Source organism: Bos taurus, chromosome 6 (assembly GCF_002263795.3).
Source record: "Bos taurus isolate L1 Dominette 01449 registration number 42190680 breed Hereford chromosome 6, ARS-UCD2.0, whole genome shotgun sequence".
Classification (NCBI taxonomy): Eukaryota; Metazoa; Chordata; class Mammalia; order Artiodactyla; family Bovidae; genus Bos; species Bos taurus.
Genome location: NC_037333.1, coordinates 77,559,231 through 77,577,872, shown reverse-complemented (window position 1 = coordinate 77,577,872; position 18,642 = coordinate 77,559,231). Strand labels below are relative to the sequence as shown.

The window sequence follows — 18,642 nt, the reverse complement described above, 5'->3', positions numbered from 1 at the left end:
AGGACATCTTTTTTGGGTGTTAGTTCTAGAAGGTCTTGTAGGTTTTCATACAACCATTCAACTTCAGCTTCTTCAGCATTACTAGTTGGGGCATAGACTTGTATTACTATGACACTAAATGGTTTGCCTTGGAAACGAACAAAGATCATTCTGCTGTTTTTGAGATTGTATCCAAGTACTGCATTTCAGACTCTCTTGTTGACTATGAGGGCTACTCCATTTCTTATAAGGTATTCTTGCCCACAGTAGTAGATATAATGGTCATTTGAGTTAAATTAATCCATTACAGTCCATTTTAGTTTGCTAAATGTTAGTCCAATTTAGTTTCCTAAAATGTCAGTGTTCACTCTAACCATCTCCTGTTTGACCACTTCCAATTTGCCTTGATTCATGGACCTAACTTTCCAGATTCCTATGCAATATTGCTCTTTACAGCATCATCTTTACTTCTATCACCAGGCACATCCACAACTGGATGTTGTTTTTTCTTTGGCTCCATCTCTTCATTCTTTCTGGAGTTATTTTTTCACTGATCTCCAGTAGCAAACTGGGCACCTACCGACCTGGGGAGTTCAGATGGGAATACCAGACCACCTGACCTGCCTCTTGAGAAACCTGTATGCAGATCAGGAAGCAACAGTTAGAACTGGACATGGAACAACAGACTGATTCAATATTGGGAAATGAGTATGTCAAAGCTGACTATTGTCACCCTGCTTATTTAACTTATGTGCAGAGTACATCTTGAGAAACACTGGGCTGGAGGAAGCACAAGCTGGAATCAAGATTGCTGGGAGAAATATCAATAACCTCAGATATGCAGATGACATCACCCTTATGGCAGAAAGTGAATAGGAACTGAAGAGCCTCTTGATGAAAGTGAAAGAGGAGAGTGAACAAGTTGGCTTAAAGCTCAACATTCAGAAAACTAAGATCATGGCATCTGGTCCCATAACTTCATAGGAAATAGATGGGGAAACAGTGGAAACAGTGACAGATTTTCTTTTCTTGGGCTCCAAAATCACTGCCAATGGTGACTGCAGCCATGAAATTAAAAGACGCTTGCTCTTTGGAAGGAAAGTTATGACCAATATAGACAGCATATTAAAAAGCGGAGACAGTACTTTGTTAACAAAGGTATGTCTAGTCAGTGCTATGGTATTTCCAGTAGCTGCATGGATGTAAGAGTTGGACAATTAAGAAAGCTGAGAGCCAAAGAATTGTTGCTCTTGAACTGTGGTGTTGGAGAAGACTCTTGAGAGTCCCTTGGACTGCAAGGAGATCCAATCAGTCCATCCTAAAGGAAATCAGTCCTGAATATTCATTGGAAGGTCTGAATCTGAAGCTGAAACTCCAACACTTTGGCCACCTGATGTGAAGAACTGACTAATTTGAAAAGATTCTGATGCTGGGAATGATTGAAGGCAGGAGGAGAAGGGGACAACAGAGGATGAGATGGTTGATAGCATCACCAACTCAATGGACATGAGTTTGAGTAAACTAAAGGGGTTGGCTATGGACAGGGAGGCCTGGTGTGCTGCAGTCCATGGGGTTGCAAAGAGTACAACATGACTGAGTGACTGAACTGAACTGAAGGGCAGAACCAGAGGGTTTAGGTCATTTATTTCAGAATCTATGACTAAATTTTTATCTGCAGTATGTGACTCAAAATGCAATTCAATATTTAACTTAATATTACCCGTAAATTTTCTTTAAACATCTCCAAGAAACATTTTAAATATGGGTTGATTAGGATCTGCAAGTAAAAATGTCTTTGAGCCCAATAATATTTATGCAAAATTTCTCACATCAAATTTTTTAAATCATAAGTTTTGGTCAACTTTCAGACAAATTTATATGCTGATAATCATTGTAGTAAATAGAATTTTCAGTTTAAAATAATTTGTGCCACTTTGTGCTGTTCTGTGCTGAGTCGCTCAGTCATGTCTGACTCTCTCAGAGTCACTTTATAGTTATATTAGGCAAAAATGTTATTACTAGTTGGTTCTGATTATAGCAACCAAGACAGCTCTTAAAAGCCACATAATTGTGACATCCATGAGATTTCGTATATTTCATTCAGCCTTTAAGCAATCATAGTTTTCACTTTATATTTTAAAGAATTATGACCTTAAGTAGTCACTGGTGCAAAAACTGACTTATATGTTTAAAAGAAAGATGATCTTTGTGGAAATAAATCAAAGTGACTCAAATCTCTTTATTTATATTTGAAATATATAGTTCCAAATCTATTATTTCCTTGTATAATTGTTTATAAGCTGAAAGTATATTAAAATAAATATATTACAAATTAATGAAAACACTTTAGGATAGAATTTGTGAGTTTAACCAACAGCAAGCAAGATTAAGTTTTACAATATAGAATTAAACAAGATAATGCCAAATACAAGTACCTGTTTGGAAAGTGCACAGCAACTGCATTTTTAAAAAATGAACAAAAAAGATTAAAACAGTAAATTTCAACATTTTTAATTCCTAAATAATAAACAGATTCTTACATTAATCTCTTCTATGGTATAAATAAAAGCAAAGACTAGAATAAGTTCTATCTGTCAAAAAACTTGGGGATGAATGAACTGCAATAATATAATACTTCCATTTTCATAAGATTTACTTGAATTTTTATAATGTAGACATATCCACAGCAGACATTTAATAATAGATAATTAGGCATGAGAAAAAACTGGGGAACAATTATATCAAAGAAGTTCTTGCACTGTGGTGAAAGTTCTAGGGCCCACAGAAGATTTCCCAATCTGGGGATCTGGCAAAGGGACTGAGAACTGAGGGAATTTGACTTTGAAGGACAGTGGGATTTGATTACAGGACTTCCACAGGACTGGAGAAACAGACTTTGGAGGGCACAAACAAAACCTTGTGCGTACCAGGACCGAGAAAGGAGCAGTGACCCCACAACAGACTGAGCCAGACTTGCCTGTGAGTGTCCAGGAGTCTCCAGTGGAGGTGTGGGTTGACAGTGGCCTGCATGGTGTAAGGGGCACTGAATACAGTAGTCCTGGGATAAGTCCTTTAAAAGGAGGTCATCATTACCTCCATTATTACTAGTAGGGGAAACAACCCCATCCATCAATAGAAAATAGGATTAAAGATTTTCTAAACATAAGACCAGAAACTATAAAACTCCTAGAGGAGAACATAGGCAAAACACTCTCTGACATACATCACAGCAGGATCCTCTATGACCCACCTCCAAGAATATTGGAAATAAAAGCAAAAATAAACAAATGGGACCTAATTAAACTTAAAAGCTTCTGCACAACAAAGGAAACTATTAGCAAGGTGAAAAGGCAGCCTTCAGAATGGGAGAAAATAATAGCAAATGCAGCAACTGACAAACAACTAATCTCAAAAATATACAAGCAACTCCTACAGCTCAACTCCAGAAAAATAAATGACCCAATCAAAAAATGGGCCAAAGAACTAAATAGACATTTCTCCAAAGAAGACATACAGATGGCTAACAAACACATGAAAAGATGCTCAACATCACTCATTATCAGAGAAATGCAAATCAAAACCACTATGAGGTACCATTTCACGCCAGTCAGAATGGCTGTGATCCAAATGTCTACAAGCAATAAATGCTGGAGATGGTGTGGAGAAAAGGGAACTCTCTTACACTGTTGGTGGGAATGCAAACTAGTATAGCCACTATGGAGAACAGTGTGGAGATTCCTTAAAAAACTGGAAATAGAACTGCCTTATGATCCAGCAATCCCACTGCTGGGCATACACACTGAGGAAACCAGAAGGGAAAGAGACACGTGTACCCCAATGTTCATTGCAGCACTGTTTATAATAGCCAGGACATGGAAGCAACCTAGATGCCCATCAGCAGATGAATGGATAAGAAAGCAGTGGTACATATACACAATGGAGTATTACTCAGCCATTAAAAAGAATACATTTGAATCAGTTCTAATGAGATGGATGAAACTGGAACCTATTATACAGAGTGAAGTAAGCCAGAAAGAAAAACACCAATACAGTATACTAATGCATATATATGGAATTTAGAAAGATGGTAACAATAACCCTGTGTACAAGACTGCAAAAGAGACACCGCTGTATAAATCAGTCTTATAGACTCTGTGGGAGAGGGAGAGGGTGGGGAGATTTGGGAGAATAGCATTGAAACATGTATAATATCATGTATGAAACGAGTTGCCAGTCCAGGTTCGATGCACGGTACTGGATGCTTGGGGCTGGTGCACTGGGACAACCCAGAGGGAGGGTAGGGGAGGGAGGAGGGAGGAGGGTTCAGGATGGGGAACGCGGGTATACCTGTGGTGGATTCATTTCGATATTTGGCAAAACTAATACAATATTGTAAAGTTTAAAAATAAAATAAAATTAAAAAAAAATAGAATGTGAAAAAAAACAAAAACAAACAAACAAAAAAAAGATTTACTGAGCATGGCCCCACCCATCTGAGCAAGACTCCAATTTTCCCATGTCAGTCCTTCCCATCAGGAAGCTTTCATAAGCTTCTAGTCTTTATCCATCAGAGGGCAGACAGAATGAAAACTACAATTTACATAAAACAAACCAAACTGATCACGTGGATTACAGGCTTGTCTAACTCAATGAATCTATGAGCCATGCTGTGTAGGGCCACCCAAGATGGACAGGGCATGGTGGAGAGTTCTGATAAAACACGGTTCCTTGGAGAAGGGAATGGCAAAGCACTTCAGTATTATTGCTTTAAGAACCCATGAAGAGTATGAAAAGGCAGAAAGATATGACACAGAACAATGAACTCCCCAGGTTGGTAGGTGCCCAATATGCTACTAGACAAGAGCAGAGAAAATAGCTCCAGAAAGAATGAAGTGGCTGAGCCAAAGGGGAAACAATGTCCAGTTTTGGATGTGACTGGTGGTGGAAGAAAAGTCTGCTGCTATAAAAAACAGTATTTCATAGGAACCTGGGATGTTAGGTCTGTGAGTAAAGGTAAATTAGAAGTGTTGAAACAGGAGATGGTAAGAGTGAACACTGACATTTTAGGAATCAGTGAACTAAAATGAACGGGAGTGGGCAAATTTAATTCAGATGACCGTTATATCTACTACTGTGGGCAAGAATCCCTTAGAAGAAATGGAGTAGGTCTCATAATCAACAAAAGATCCTGAAATGAAGTACTTGGGTGCAATCTCAAAAATGACAGAATGATCTCTGTTCATTTCCAAGACAAATGATTCAATATCACAGTGATCCAAGTCTATACCACAACCTCTAATGCTGAAGAAGCTGAAGTTGAACAGTTCTATGATGTCCTACAAAACCTTCAAGAACTAATACTAATAAAAGATATCCTTTTCATCAAAGGGGACTGGAATGCAAATTAGGAAGTCAAGAGATACCTGGAGTAACAGACAAGTTTGGCCTTGGAATACAAAATGAAGCAGGGCAAAGGCTAATAGTTTGGCCAAGAGAATGTACTAGTCATAGCAAACACCCTCTTCCAACAACACAAGAGATGACTCTACACATGGACATCACCAGACGGTCAGTTCCAAAATCAGAATGATTATATTCTTTATAGCCAAAGATGGAGAAGCTCTATATAGTCAGCAAAAACAATACTGTGAGCTGACTGTGGCTCAGATCATGAACTCCTTATTGCCAAATTCAGACTTAAATTGAAGAAAGTAGGGAAAACCACTAGGCCATTCAGTCATGACCTAAATCAAATCCATTATGATTAAACATTGGAAGTAACAAACAGATTCAAAGGATTAGATCTGATAGACTGAGTGCCCGCGGTACTAAGGACAGAGGTTTGCAACATTGTATAGAAGAGGCTTTTGATGAAAGCACTCTTTTCTCTCCTTGCTTTTGCTTTTGAACACAATTGCTAAAGATGAGATGGTGGAAACTGAAGGAGACATTCCTGGACCACAAGTTGACACTGTGCGTGACAATATCCAATATGCTAAGGGTGATAAATGATGGAAAGAGCTAAGGTACTTACTAACATCACTGAGCTATTAAACCAGCTACAAAGACACCTACTTCTGGATTTCAGTTTTTATTACTCATTAGGAGCATTATGATGTATATACTCACAGCAAGGATATCCTAACAGTAACATACCATGACAAGTGACACAAACCAATCTGACTGGAAAATCACTATCTTAAGCTTTTGTCATGTCTGCATACCACCTTTACATTATTAATTTTTTAAAAATCATCTCACTTTGCTTAATGGTTTAACAGGAAATATATCATTGTCATAAATGGAAAAAAAAAAGCAGAATCATTTACCACTATAGAAAGGAATAAAGATACATAAAACAAAATCAATATTTAATACCTAAAAAACACTAAATGCAAAAATCAAATCAAATCTATATACCAATGATTTCAAATTTAAATCTTCAGCTCTCTTCATTATTCCAACTTCTTATGCATCATCTACACTGCAATATTTAGTAAATCTTTCAAACTTATGTTGTTCAACTCCCCTCCCAAATCTGCTAACCTGCCCCCAGTGTGTCTTTTTTCTACAGTCATATCTCAATACCCAATGCCAAAAATCTTGGAATCACACTCTACTCCTTTCTCTTACCAGATCATATCAGATCAGTCGCTCAGTCGTGTCCGACTTTTCGCGACCCCATGAATCGCAGCATGCCAGGCCTCCCTGTCCATCACCAACTCCCGGAGTTCACTCAGACTCATGTCCATTGAGTCAGTGATGCCATCCAGCCATCTCATCCTCTGTCGTCCCCTTCTCCTCTTGCCCCCAATCCCCCCCAGCATCAGAGTCTTTTCCAATGAGTCAACTCTTCGCATGAGGTGGCCAAAGTACTGGAGTTTCAGCTTTAGCATCATTCCTTCCAAAGAAATCCCAGGGCTGATCTCCTTCAGAATGAACTGGTTGGATCTGCTTGCAGTCCAAGGGACTCTCAAGCATCTTCTCCAACACCACAGTTCAAAAGCATCAATTCTTCGGTGCTCAGCCTTCTTCACAGTCCAACTCTCACATCCATACATGACCACAGGAAAAACCATAGCCTTGACTAGACGAACTTTGTTGGCAAAGTAACGTCTCTGTCTACGCTATCTAGGTTGGTCATAACTTTCCTTCCAAGGAGTAAGCGTCTTTTAATTTCATGGCTGCAGTCACCACCTGCAGTGATTTTGAAGCCCAGAAAAATAAAGTCTGACACTGTTTCCACTGTTTCCCCATCTATTTCCCATGAAGTGATGGGAGCCCGAGGCCACCGGCAGCGGGCGGGAGGAGCTACCCAACGCCCGAGGCCAGGGGCAGTGGCTGGGAGGACCAACCCCATGTCCAAGGAGCCCTGGCTGCACGGGCGCAGGAGGGCCTAGAGGAGCTATCCCAAGTTGAAGGTCAGGAAGGGCGGTGGTGAGGAGATACCCCTTGTCCAAGGTCAGGAGCAATGGCTGCACTTTTCTGGAGCAGCTGTGAAGAGATACCCCACGCCCTAGGTAAGAGAAACCCAAGTAAGATGGTAGGTGTTGCAAGAGGGCTTCAGAGGGCAGACACACTGAAACCATACTCACAGAAAACTAGTCAATCTAATCACACTAGGACCACAGCCTTGTCTAACTCAATGAAACTAAGCCATGCCTGTGGGGCAACCCAAGATGGGCGGGTCATGATGGAGATATCTGACAGAATGTGGTCCACTGGGGAAGGGAATGGCAAACCACTTCAGTATTCTTGCCTTGAGAACCCCATGAACAGTATAAAAAGGCAAAATGATAGAATACTGAAAGAGGAACTCCCCAGGTCAGTAGGTGCCCAATATGCTACTGGAGATCAGTGGAGATATAACTAGAGAAAGAATGAAGGGATGGAGCCAAAGCAAAAAGAATACCCAGCTGTGGATGTGACTGGTGATAGAAGCAAGGTCCGATGCTGTACAGAGCAATATTGCATAAGAACCTTTCTCTTATAGTCTGTGTAAATAAATTATCAATTCAGTAAGTTATATCTTCAATACGTATCCAAAATTTTATGACTTTTCATTTATTAAATAAATTAATGAGTAAAAGACAAAAATAAAATGTGTTTATACATTAAACAAATAAAATATATGAATAATATGGAATATAAATATTATTCATTTATAATTTTTTTGTATTTCTTCCGACCTAATGAAAGTTTAAGTGAATATTGTCTCCTAATTATTTTGGGGGAAAAATACAGCCTTGTTATAACTGCTTATTTTAGATTAATTCTGTTGTTGTGTGTATAATTACTACAGAAATGCTGGTTTCATAAAACAATTCTGATTACCAAGCTTTCCCAAAGTCTGACTGCACATTTCATATAGGATACAAAGGAAATCTGAGTTTAGCCAACATATAAAGAACACAGGAGTTACCAGCTTTTAAGTTTTTCTCATAAAGAATAATTTTTCCCCCCCTTAGGTAGTCTTTTAGGCTTTCTCATCCTTAGGCTGTAATTGATTATCCTAATCCTGATATAACCTGATCATTTTGGGAAAAAGTGAAAGAATTATTTGCTCTCAAGGTAAAATGCCTAACAGTTTTCCAGTGAGCCCGTGACAGTCATCCTTCAAACTGTTTTGTTTTTTTTTTTTTCCTCTCAGTGTCAGCTCCCAGAAAATGAAGTATGCCAAACACAGTGATGTAAAAAACACCTGGTTCTAGAAAGATCTCATGGGGATCTGAATGCATTTTAAAGAGAAAGCCTGAAAAAAGAGACTAACACTTTTAATATTTCACAAAACTTAAAACTACAGCCTAAAATGCATGATACAGTGAGATTGGCAACAAGACTGGCTGAATGCACAGCTTTGTGAACTGGTGGCTAAAGTTAATTTTCCATAGAAGTGATTGTTAAATGTTTGCAGTTGAAATTAAGTTAATCAGTAAAGGACTAACTAAAACCTGAGGAAAATCTTAACTTATTTGAAGTAAATCTAGTGGTGTCATAAAAATACACAGAACTCCAAACAGTGCTGTTTAGATTGTATTATTCTTCAAATATACCTCGATCATTTAAGATAACTTTGTGGAACATTTTCAGTGATGTTTAACCACAGACCAAGGAAATGGAGGGAAGGTGGGGAAAATGAGATACTGAATGATATTCTTTTCAGAATATTCTTAAAAATTATTTTATTACAGTGAATAAAGTAAATCAACTACTAGTTCCCTTTTAAGGACTAAAGTGTTCACAGTGTGTGTGGGTATTGACAATTATATTTGATTAAAAAGTTTTGGAAAAACACATCTCAGTACAGTGTGTTGGCCGAGGAATTTTTTTTACAAGAGGTGACAGTTTCTAAACACATCTTTAAATGCTTAAAATAATTAGAAATCTATGGCATGTTCATTTAAATGTAGTAGTTTGGGTGGTGGAAGATAAACAATGAATAAAATTAGCTGAATAGAGACACAAGTTTTTTTTTTTTTCAAGTCTTCATGGACTATATAAACTATACTGAGCTTCCTTTATAAAAGTCCAAAACAATATTTCAACCTTTTAATTCACAGCTAATATTTTTCCCTTTATGGCTCACAACTTTGCCATGGTGAGAGGGCTTGAGTAACTCAATGAAGCTATGAGTTATGCTGTGCAGGGCCACTCAAGACGGACAGGTGACAGTGAAGAGTTCTGACAAAACATGGTCCACTGGAGGAGAGAATGGCAAATCATTCCAGTATTCTTGCCAAGAGAACCCCATGGACAGTATGAATAGGCAAAAAGTTATGACACTGGAAGATGAGCCCCCAGGATGGAAGGTGCCCAATATGCTACTGGTGAAGAGCAGAGGGCAATTACTAATAGTTCCAGAAAGAATGAAGTTGCTGGCCTAATCAGAAATGATGTTCAGTTGCGGATGTGTCTGGTGGTGAAAGCAAAACCCAATATTGTAAAGAACAATATTGCATAGGAACCTGGAAATCAACCCTGAGTATTCCCTGGAAGGACTGATGCTGAAGCTCCAATACTTTGGCCAACTGATGCAAACAGCTGACTCATTGGAAAAGACTCTGATGCTGGGAAAGGTTGAAGGCAAAAGGCAAAGAGGGCAGCAAGGGATGAGATGTTTAGATAGCATCATTGACTCAGTGGACATAAGTTTGAGCAAACTCAAACTTCTGTTAAGGACAGGCAAGCCTGGCATGCTGCAGTCCATGGGGTCGCAAAGAGTCAGACACGAATTAGTGACTGAACAACAAGTTAATATTTTAAGAAGAATGAGAAAGTATTATATTTTCCTCATAACTCATCCAGAAGTCATTGAAGTGGGCAAATATATTTATTACATATAATTCAGAACTAGGTTTCCAGTTTTCATAAAGGATCAAATTCTTTTTAAGATACTGCACTGACTTCAGTATAAAAATGATACCACTTTAAAAAGCAGGGAATATATATATATTCCATCTTAATATATTAACATAAAGAAGAAAAATCAGAGTATTGAAAGTTTTTGTGATACTGTTACATTTTTAATGATTATATCATTCTACTTTTCCACCTTCAGTTTTTAAGAACCTACCACATTTAACTCCATGAAGTACTAATGTAGTACTAGCAAAGGTAAATGACTTAATTATTTCTACAAATATCTAGAAATACAGTACACAGCAAAAATTACCTTATTAAGGAATAAGTAAGTTACTATGGATACCAGTAAGGTAAAACATTTTTCTATTCATCCCTGAAGCTACTCAGAAGCCTTCTTAGATTTCTTTATGTGTGGCAGATGTCTAAGTTCACTGAGACACTTCTTTTCCCCCCTAATTTAAAACTAACTACAGAACTTGTTACTTATTAATCAAATGAGCATTTCACTCCTGGAGCCTAATTCTTTCATAATAGGATAACTTTTGCTTTAAAAGGGAAAAAAAAAAAAAGAGGATCATATCAGGCCAGTTCTACATGAGAAACAAAGCCAGTCAAATTCTAATGAGATTTCGATAAGAGAATGAGCAAATTTCACTAAGAAAAACACTAAGAATGAAAGGCAGAAATGTATTTCCACATAGATTGGTTAAAAATAATCAAACCATACTATATGAACACTAAATTATGTTTTGTATTCTTTATATATATGATAGTTTTAATTATAACAAAACTCAATAAAGCAGAATCAATTATTCCTAATTCTGAGGAGATCCTAAGACTTTAGAGCCATGATGTAACTTGTGAGATCATATAACCAATTCAAATTGAAATTGTGTATAACATGAGTTGTTATTTCTCTTCAACATTATACCTTCCGTTAGGAATCAGAGCGCAGGGAGGAAGGAAGGAAAGTGAAAACTGTTTCTTTAAACTATCTGACATTGTGTTTGCCAATCCATCACTCATGCAAAACCATAATGAAGGGGAGATACCAGAAATTGGAAAACAGGACTAGGTCAAGATAAGAAGTCTGGATGCAGAAGATATCTGTCCCTGGAAAAGGGCAAAGGGACAGATATAGAAAAGGGAAGTTTAGCAGATTCTTTTTCTCTCCATATGGGCACCAATTTTCTTTCTTTGCCCTAAAAAATTCTATTATTTATTTTTATTATTCAAAGTCATTGTGATGCTGTTAAATAGTTTTTCAACAATACAAGTAGTTGATAACTATAGAAATGATCAATTTTTATTTCTAAGGGAAATGTCACAGGTGCTATAAATGTTCCTCAAAAATTAAAGTTATACATGTCATAATGCTTCAGCAATACTATAAATTACTTTTGTGCTGATAACATTTCATTAATTGCTTTATTATATTTATATATATATATATATTTTAAAAAATTAGGCTAGATTTTCCTTATGTCTGAAATTCAACCCCAAAATTCAAGTGACTGGAGTTATTTTTTTCCTCCAAATATAATTACCTATTTTGATGAAAAGAAGACAAAGGACAAGTAAGAAAAGAGCAAACAGAAATGTAGTTTTAAGTATTTTTTTGGTTATATTTGAGACGTGGAGTACCTCTACCTCCATAAGTATGTTAACTATAGCAATTTAATATATTATTATTTTTTCCCAGAGTATATCATTAATATAGTCATTATCAAACCAAATGAATACCATATACTAACATCAAAATGTATTTATTTACTTATTTTTTATAATTCAAACACTAATTTATCCACTTATAATAAGAATTAACTGTCAAGTAGGCTGGAACACTTCATGTCAGCTGGTTAGCAAATATTCTCCCCATAACAACAACAACAAAAAAGTATTATTAATATGATGACTATGAAGTAAATTAAAATTAAAATATAACAATAGTTTTTAGATGATTAATTAATTAGGGTAGTATCAGTCATGCAGTGTTAGGGAAAAGAAAGTCTGTAGAGAAATAGCAGATAAGACCTGAAGGAAAAGTGAGTGCATCTAGAATGGCCAGAGGGGCTTAAATGGCCCTTAAAATGGCTTAAAATGAAGCTGTAGAAAGAAAGGGGCAACTAGATTAGGAAGGCTTAGTGGGCCATGGTAGGAAATTTGGACTTCAGTGTTAGAGTAACAGGAAACCACCGATGAGTTTTACCCAAGAGAGGTGCATGATCAGATTTAAACTTTTCAAGAGATCGTTCTAGCTAATGGAGGCAGGGGCAAGAATCAGTGTGGGGGAAAATGTCAGAAGACCACTGAAGCAGCTTTGCAGAAGTTCACTGTGGCATAAAAGGAAGTGGTGGTAGTGAATATGGGAAGAAGCAACAAATTTTGGATAAAGAAGATATTTCTTCTCTGTGAAAGAACATGTATAATAAAAATAACACATATTTAATAAATGAATGAATAGTTTTAGAAAGACACTGTCTGGCAAAAGGTCTTACATGGTGAGCTTATTTTCTCAGCAAACTGTGTAAGGTGGTGGATCTTATTCATTATTTTACAAAACAAAACATAATAAGAAAAACATACATTTTTATGCCCTCTGTCCATACTAAAAAAGATTTTCCAAATAAATCATGCTATGCCTTTAAAATAAATACCCTCATATCATCCATACCACTTAAAAATTTATATTATACAGATCCTTATTTTTACTAAAAACAAAAAGGATGCCAGATTTTGTATTTTGCTTTTTCTTAAATTCTCTTTTTTTCTTTTTAATTATGCCCTGGTGATTTTTTTACAAGCACCTATTAAATAGTTAACATATTTTGAATGAAATAAAATGTTCTTCAAATTCTATAAAGTTCTAAGAAATATTTTCTTGAGACTTTTTTTTAAATTTTCTCTATCCCACATGTCCTCATAACCTGTAGATGACCATTTTTCTTACTTTGTAGAGGAGAATAGACAGAAATTCCTCAATTTACTGTTCCACTCTGGTTCTACCACATATGTACATCATACCTATTAACTATTTTATCCATTCTGAGTAGAAAAGAATTCCCCTGGCTGGTTTATGGTATCTCAGTACAAAAGTGTCTCATGAAATCGAATGAAGTGGAATTATCGTCCCACTATTCTGGATCTCATTCCCCTATGTTCCTTGGATCATGATTATAGCACATATTCCCTTTCCTCTATTTCTAACCACTTTTAAAACTGGTTCTTTCCTATCAGCATATCCATATGCATATCTTTCCATCTTAAAACTACCCTCTGTATTCTCTATAACAGCTACCTTATTTATCTCCTTGTACTTTATTGACTTTTCCTTAAAAACCATCATCATTACATTCATGATTACATTCCTCTGCTCATTTGATGGTATGTATGCTTCATTATTGTACCCATTTTAAAGAAGAGAGAAAGGCTCAAACTTGCCAATGGCTGTAAACTATAAAGGAATTTATACAGAATTCAAATCAAGACAGCATCATTTAAGGCTTTATTTTGCTTCATAATATAAAATTTGATGCCTTCTATACTATGACATGTAATTATCACTTTTGTGTGCTTGTTTTTCTAATTAGTAATATCACAGAGATTCAACTCATATTACCTAAAGAAATACATATGAATAATGAGAAAACAAATATATCTTTTAAAATATGTGACTGTACTAAGTTCAAGACATTTCTAAAATTTTTAATTTGGTAAAAGCTGTCACATAAATATCAAAGTGTTATTCACTTATTTCTGATAGTACTTTAAAATGTAACAAAAATGATAATAAAATATTAAATGCATTTTTATATTACATAAAGATACATATAAAGATATAATTTGTATGAAAGTGAGTACAAATATGCTAAGATAAAGAAGTTATATTTTATGTGCCTATATAATTGATCTAAATTCAATACCATTAGGAACAAAGAGTCCACGGAACCATAATGACATTTTAGAAGGGCAGTCTAGTTGTACATAATTCAAAAGTGTAATGACTCAACTAAGTAATATTAAACTACAAAAGACTATTACTCACAGTAGATAAGTTCTAGTTTACTACATTATATTTTTATTTTTTCTAACCCTTTAGCTACTTTTTCAACTGTTATAGACAGAAGATCCCTTAAACCAAATTAAGCACTTAATTTCAATGCACTTTTGTCACTACAGTCTTCAATGCATTACTTTATTCTGAAAACACATTGAGGACTAACTGTGGGCAAGGAACTATGTCAGGTGCTAAACGTAAGTCGATGAGAAATGGGTGACAGAGCTGCTATCTGAGGTAGTTCAAGGAGAATGTCAGTAGCACATGAAAGTTACAGGCAACCTCATTAAACCTCTGAAAGTACATTCATTTAAATAAAAACATTTAACCAGTTTATACGTAGCATAGGCAATCACTTACAAAAGCTACTTAATACAGACTATATGTTAATAACTAAAGTACATCTCCATACTATTCTTTTTTTTTAAATTTTTATTTTATTTTTAAACTTTACAAATTGTATTAGTTTTGCCAAATATCAAAATGAATCCGCCACAGGTATACATGTGTTCCCCATCTTGAACCCTCCTCCCTCCTCCTTCCCCATACCATCCTTCTGGGTCGTCCCAGTGCACTAGCCCCAAGCATCCAGTATCGTGCATCGAACCTGGACTGGCAACTCGTTTCATACATGATATTATACATGTTTCAATGCCATTCTCCCAAATCTTCCTACCCTCTCCCTCTGCAACAGAGTCATACTATTCTTTCTCAAATGTCACACCCTTTACGGGAATAAGACAAAGTTCTTGGTTATACTAAAGAACTTTTTTTTTTTTCCAGAAAATGTAAATTGGATTCTTTTTGTGTATATATAAAAGAAGTACTACTAGGGAGGAAAGAAATGTGGATATTTTCTTATCTCTGCATGTTTCAGATTTTTTGAGCATAAAAAAGCAGATTTTCGTTAAAGGATAAACCTTGAGAGTTAAAAGATGATTGCATACTGAGAGTCTTCTGGTGGGGTTTACTTCCCAAGAGATTTGTTAACATTTCAAAGAAGGTAAAATCTGGAGCATTAAATTTGTATACCATAGGATTTTACATTAGGGAGATGTTAAGTTTCTCTTTCTCTCTCAGGAGGACAGAAGGGCAGCAGTATAAGAATTCCTCCATAAACACCCAGATTAATAATTTCTGGGTTCCTCCCCTGTAGTATAAACATCCTCCTTTGGTACTTGCAGGTGGCACCATCTTGCTCTCTTCCCACTGCTCTGAAGTAGGAGATGGAATGTTGAGCACTGGTGTGGCTATTACTCTACGAAACAGGAGTCTGCCCAATATAGTAACTACATATTTGCTTCCTGGACAAAATAAATAAATACATCTAATAAAAACTTGGTCTTCCCTGGTAGCTAAGTTGGTAAAGAATGTAACTGCAGTGTAGGAAACCCAGGTTCGATCCCTGGGTTGGGAAGATCATGGGGTCACAAAGAGTCATGCATGACTGAGAGACTAACACAGTTTCAATAAAAAACTTATCATTTTTTAAATTATAATTTAGGGGGGAAAAAGTCTCTTTGAAGACAAAGCTTCACTATACTTATTTTCAGGCAGATCAAGTCACCGCAGTAGTCAGTAAATGATCTTATTCAGCAAATAAAACACATTGATCTTTATCATTTTGTCATAAATATCTCAATACAATTAAAAGCTTGAATAGTTTAGTGTATCAAGGTAAGGTAGACTAAAGAAAAGCAAAAGAAAAGTTACTTACTTGATATTATCAAGACAGCCAGATTCAGGTTTCAGAATGGCAGTGTGATGAAACATTTTATATAAAGCAATCCCAAGGAAGATTACATTAAGCTGGAATGTAAAAGGTACTGTTATGTAGCATAACTGGAGTAGAAAAAAAAGTAAGTCTATTTTCTATGACAGATGAGTTGTTCTGGGAAATTAGCTCTCATAAAATAATTGGGTCACAGATAATCATCTAGTCTTTTTGTAAAGGCAGCTTGGAAACTTGAGATACCAGAGGATTACAAAGCATTGATATGCCAAATGCAAATAGAAAATCAGCAGCAGTTGGAATGATGCTGTAGAACTATAAAACAATTCAAAGTCAAGTATATGTTTATAAAAAAGACAATATCTATTCCAGGTTGATATTATATCCACCCTCCAAACATGGACCTTAACTTATTGTTCAAATGCTGCATTACAAAACTAATATTCAAAATCATAATATTTGTGAATAGCTAGATCAAAAGGGTTATAAAATGCTGGTTAAATTCTCATGCTACAACAAACTAGAATTAAAGTAGTGGGCACCCCCAATGACATTTTTATATCACTGGACCAAGACAGACCATATGACTGCAAATAAAACAAAACAAACCACATGTTAAAATGCCCTTGTTACCTGCTTTGTTTATACTTCAGAACTTGGGGCAACCTTGTATTTTAAAATGATAAGCATAAATAATGATACCAACAATAGTATCTAAATTAGGATAAACAATTCATATTTGAAAGATACTATGCATTTAAAAATAAAAAAGAAAGCATGATTCCAGAATGTTTGCCTAACTTATTTGTCATTCTCAAGTAAAATCCTCTTAAATTTTAAAGTTTTTGAAATTTATATAAAAACAGAATTGGAAGGAACAGGAAGGTTATTTATTTTTTTTGCCACATTTCCAATTTGATTCCATTCATAATTCAAATTATCCAAATGAAAAAGAAAGAAAATGTACTACTGTCAAACAAAGTCATCACTGTTTAAAACCTATAAAACCAAATGGATTATGCTAGATCAGGTTCCTGAGGAGCTATAATAACTGCATAAACTTGTGCAAATGCATGTTTTCTGCTCCCGAGGGTTTTGATTAAGCATTTTACAATATAAAAGTAGACTAATGAGTGTCTAATTGCTTGAGTTATGTAGTGTCAAATAAATACATGCTTACCCCCAAATTAATCTATGTAAATTAAAGATAGCCAGCATAGGGAGAGTGAAAGTTTTATTTCTTGACCTGGGAAACACATAGTTAATTAGGAGTTCTCACCATAATTATCAAGGTCGCTGGTCCTATAAAACTCCAAATGAAGTAGGTGTCAAGACGGAGCCAACATCTGCAATGAAACACAGGGAGAGAAGGCATTCAAGGACTGGCTATGGGACATACATCAAGAGTGAGTGAGTGACAGAGAAGAATGTGAGCTGCAAAGCATTCCACTGGGAGACAGGAAATATTACACTGCTTGTTCATTTAAATGCTGAATTATGTGCCCAATTTCTGACAGCACTATTGATGGAATAAGATAATTACCCCTGGAGGAAGCAGGAATAAATGGCACTGGGCCTATTTGCTGGGGCCTTTTGTGTCTGTCACAGAAATCTTAAGAAAAGAAAGAAAGAAAGAGCCATACATATAGCCATTAAGTCGAGTAGCTTTAAGCTATCCTTTTCTCTCCAATTATGGTGCTACATAACCTGTCTATCAGCTGTCAGGTAAAGTGACATTTTCCTGTCAAGAAGATCTGAGGAGATTCAGTACAAAGAAGAAATAAATTTGGTATCAGAAGACTGAAGTTTAATTAGGTTGGGCAGCCAACCTTTGAGAGTTCTTGAGTCTTAAAAAGTGCATTGTTACTGCTAGTGCTTCTGAGGTTGCAAATGATCCTTGGCATTCCATGAAGTTGATTCATGACCCAAAAGTAAATTATTAATCACTTAATTTCAGTTACATTTAATACTCCCCCAATTCTTAAAGCCTTTGGGAAATTACATTTTCTTTCTTCAGGATGACAGGAAGACAAAATGGAAGTGACTATTATGAGAAAGATTAATGTAAATCTTGAATAAATTACCTTTGATGTTAAAAATCATATCTTAAATTATTTGCCATGTGGATATATTTGAAGCATAATTAAAAAAAAAAAACTAGAAAATAGTTCAGTGGTGTGCTAAGCATTCTAAAACAGCATGTATGTTGTCTGAAGTATGTAAATATTTCTCATTATGTAACTACTCATTAAATCTCAACAATAATGGAGAACCAGAAAAGCTATGAAGAAATTTATGTATGTCAATACAGCAACAAATTAAAAAAATTTTTCTATACATGTGATGAAATGTTATAAAGTAGTGAAGAGTAAGGGTCTTTATATGTCAGTAAAATAGATCACAGGAACAAAGTTTAGTGAAAAACTAAAGTGACATATCTATATGAACTATAATATTCATATTTTGACAGATATATTTAAATATGAATGCAATTTTTTAAATTAATTGGGAA

At 35.6% G+C, this 18,642-nt stretch overlaps 1 protein-coding gene across 17 annotated transcripts in view; it reads right to left on the bottom strand.

Annotated features, from left to right (window-relative positions):
• ADGRL3 (adhesion G protein-coupled receptor L3) overlaps window positions 1–18,642 on the bottom strand; it is a 936,136-nt gene that overhangs the window by 74,574 nt on the left and 842,920 nt on the right. For all 17 annotated transcript variants that reach the window (XM_059887348.1, XM_059887344.1, XM_059887332.1 and 14 more), the window contains 2 exon segments: window positions 17,410–17,476; window positions 16,116–16,207 (listed from right to left, as the gene is read on the bottom strand). In XM_059887348.1, the coding sequence (XP_059743331.1) occupies window positions 16,116–16,207; window positions 17,410–17,476 (159 nt within the window).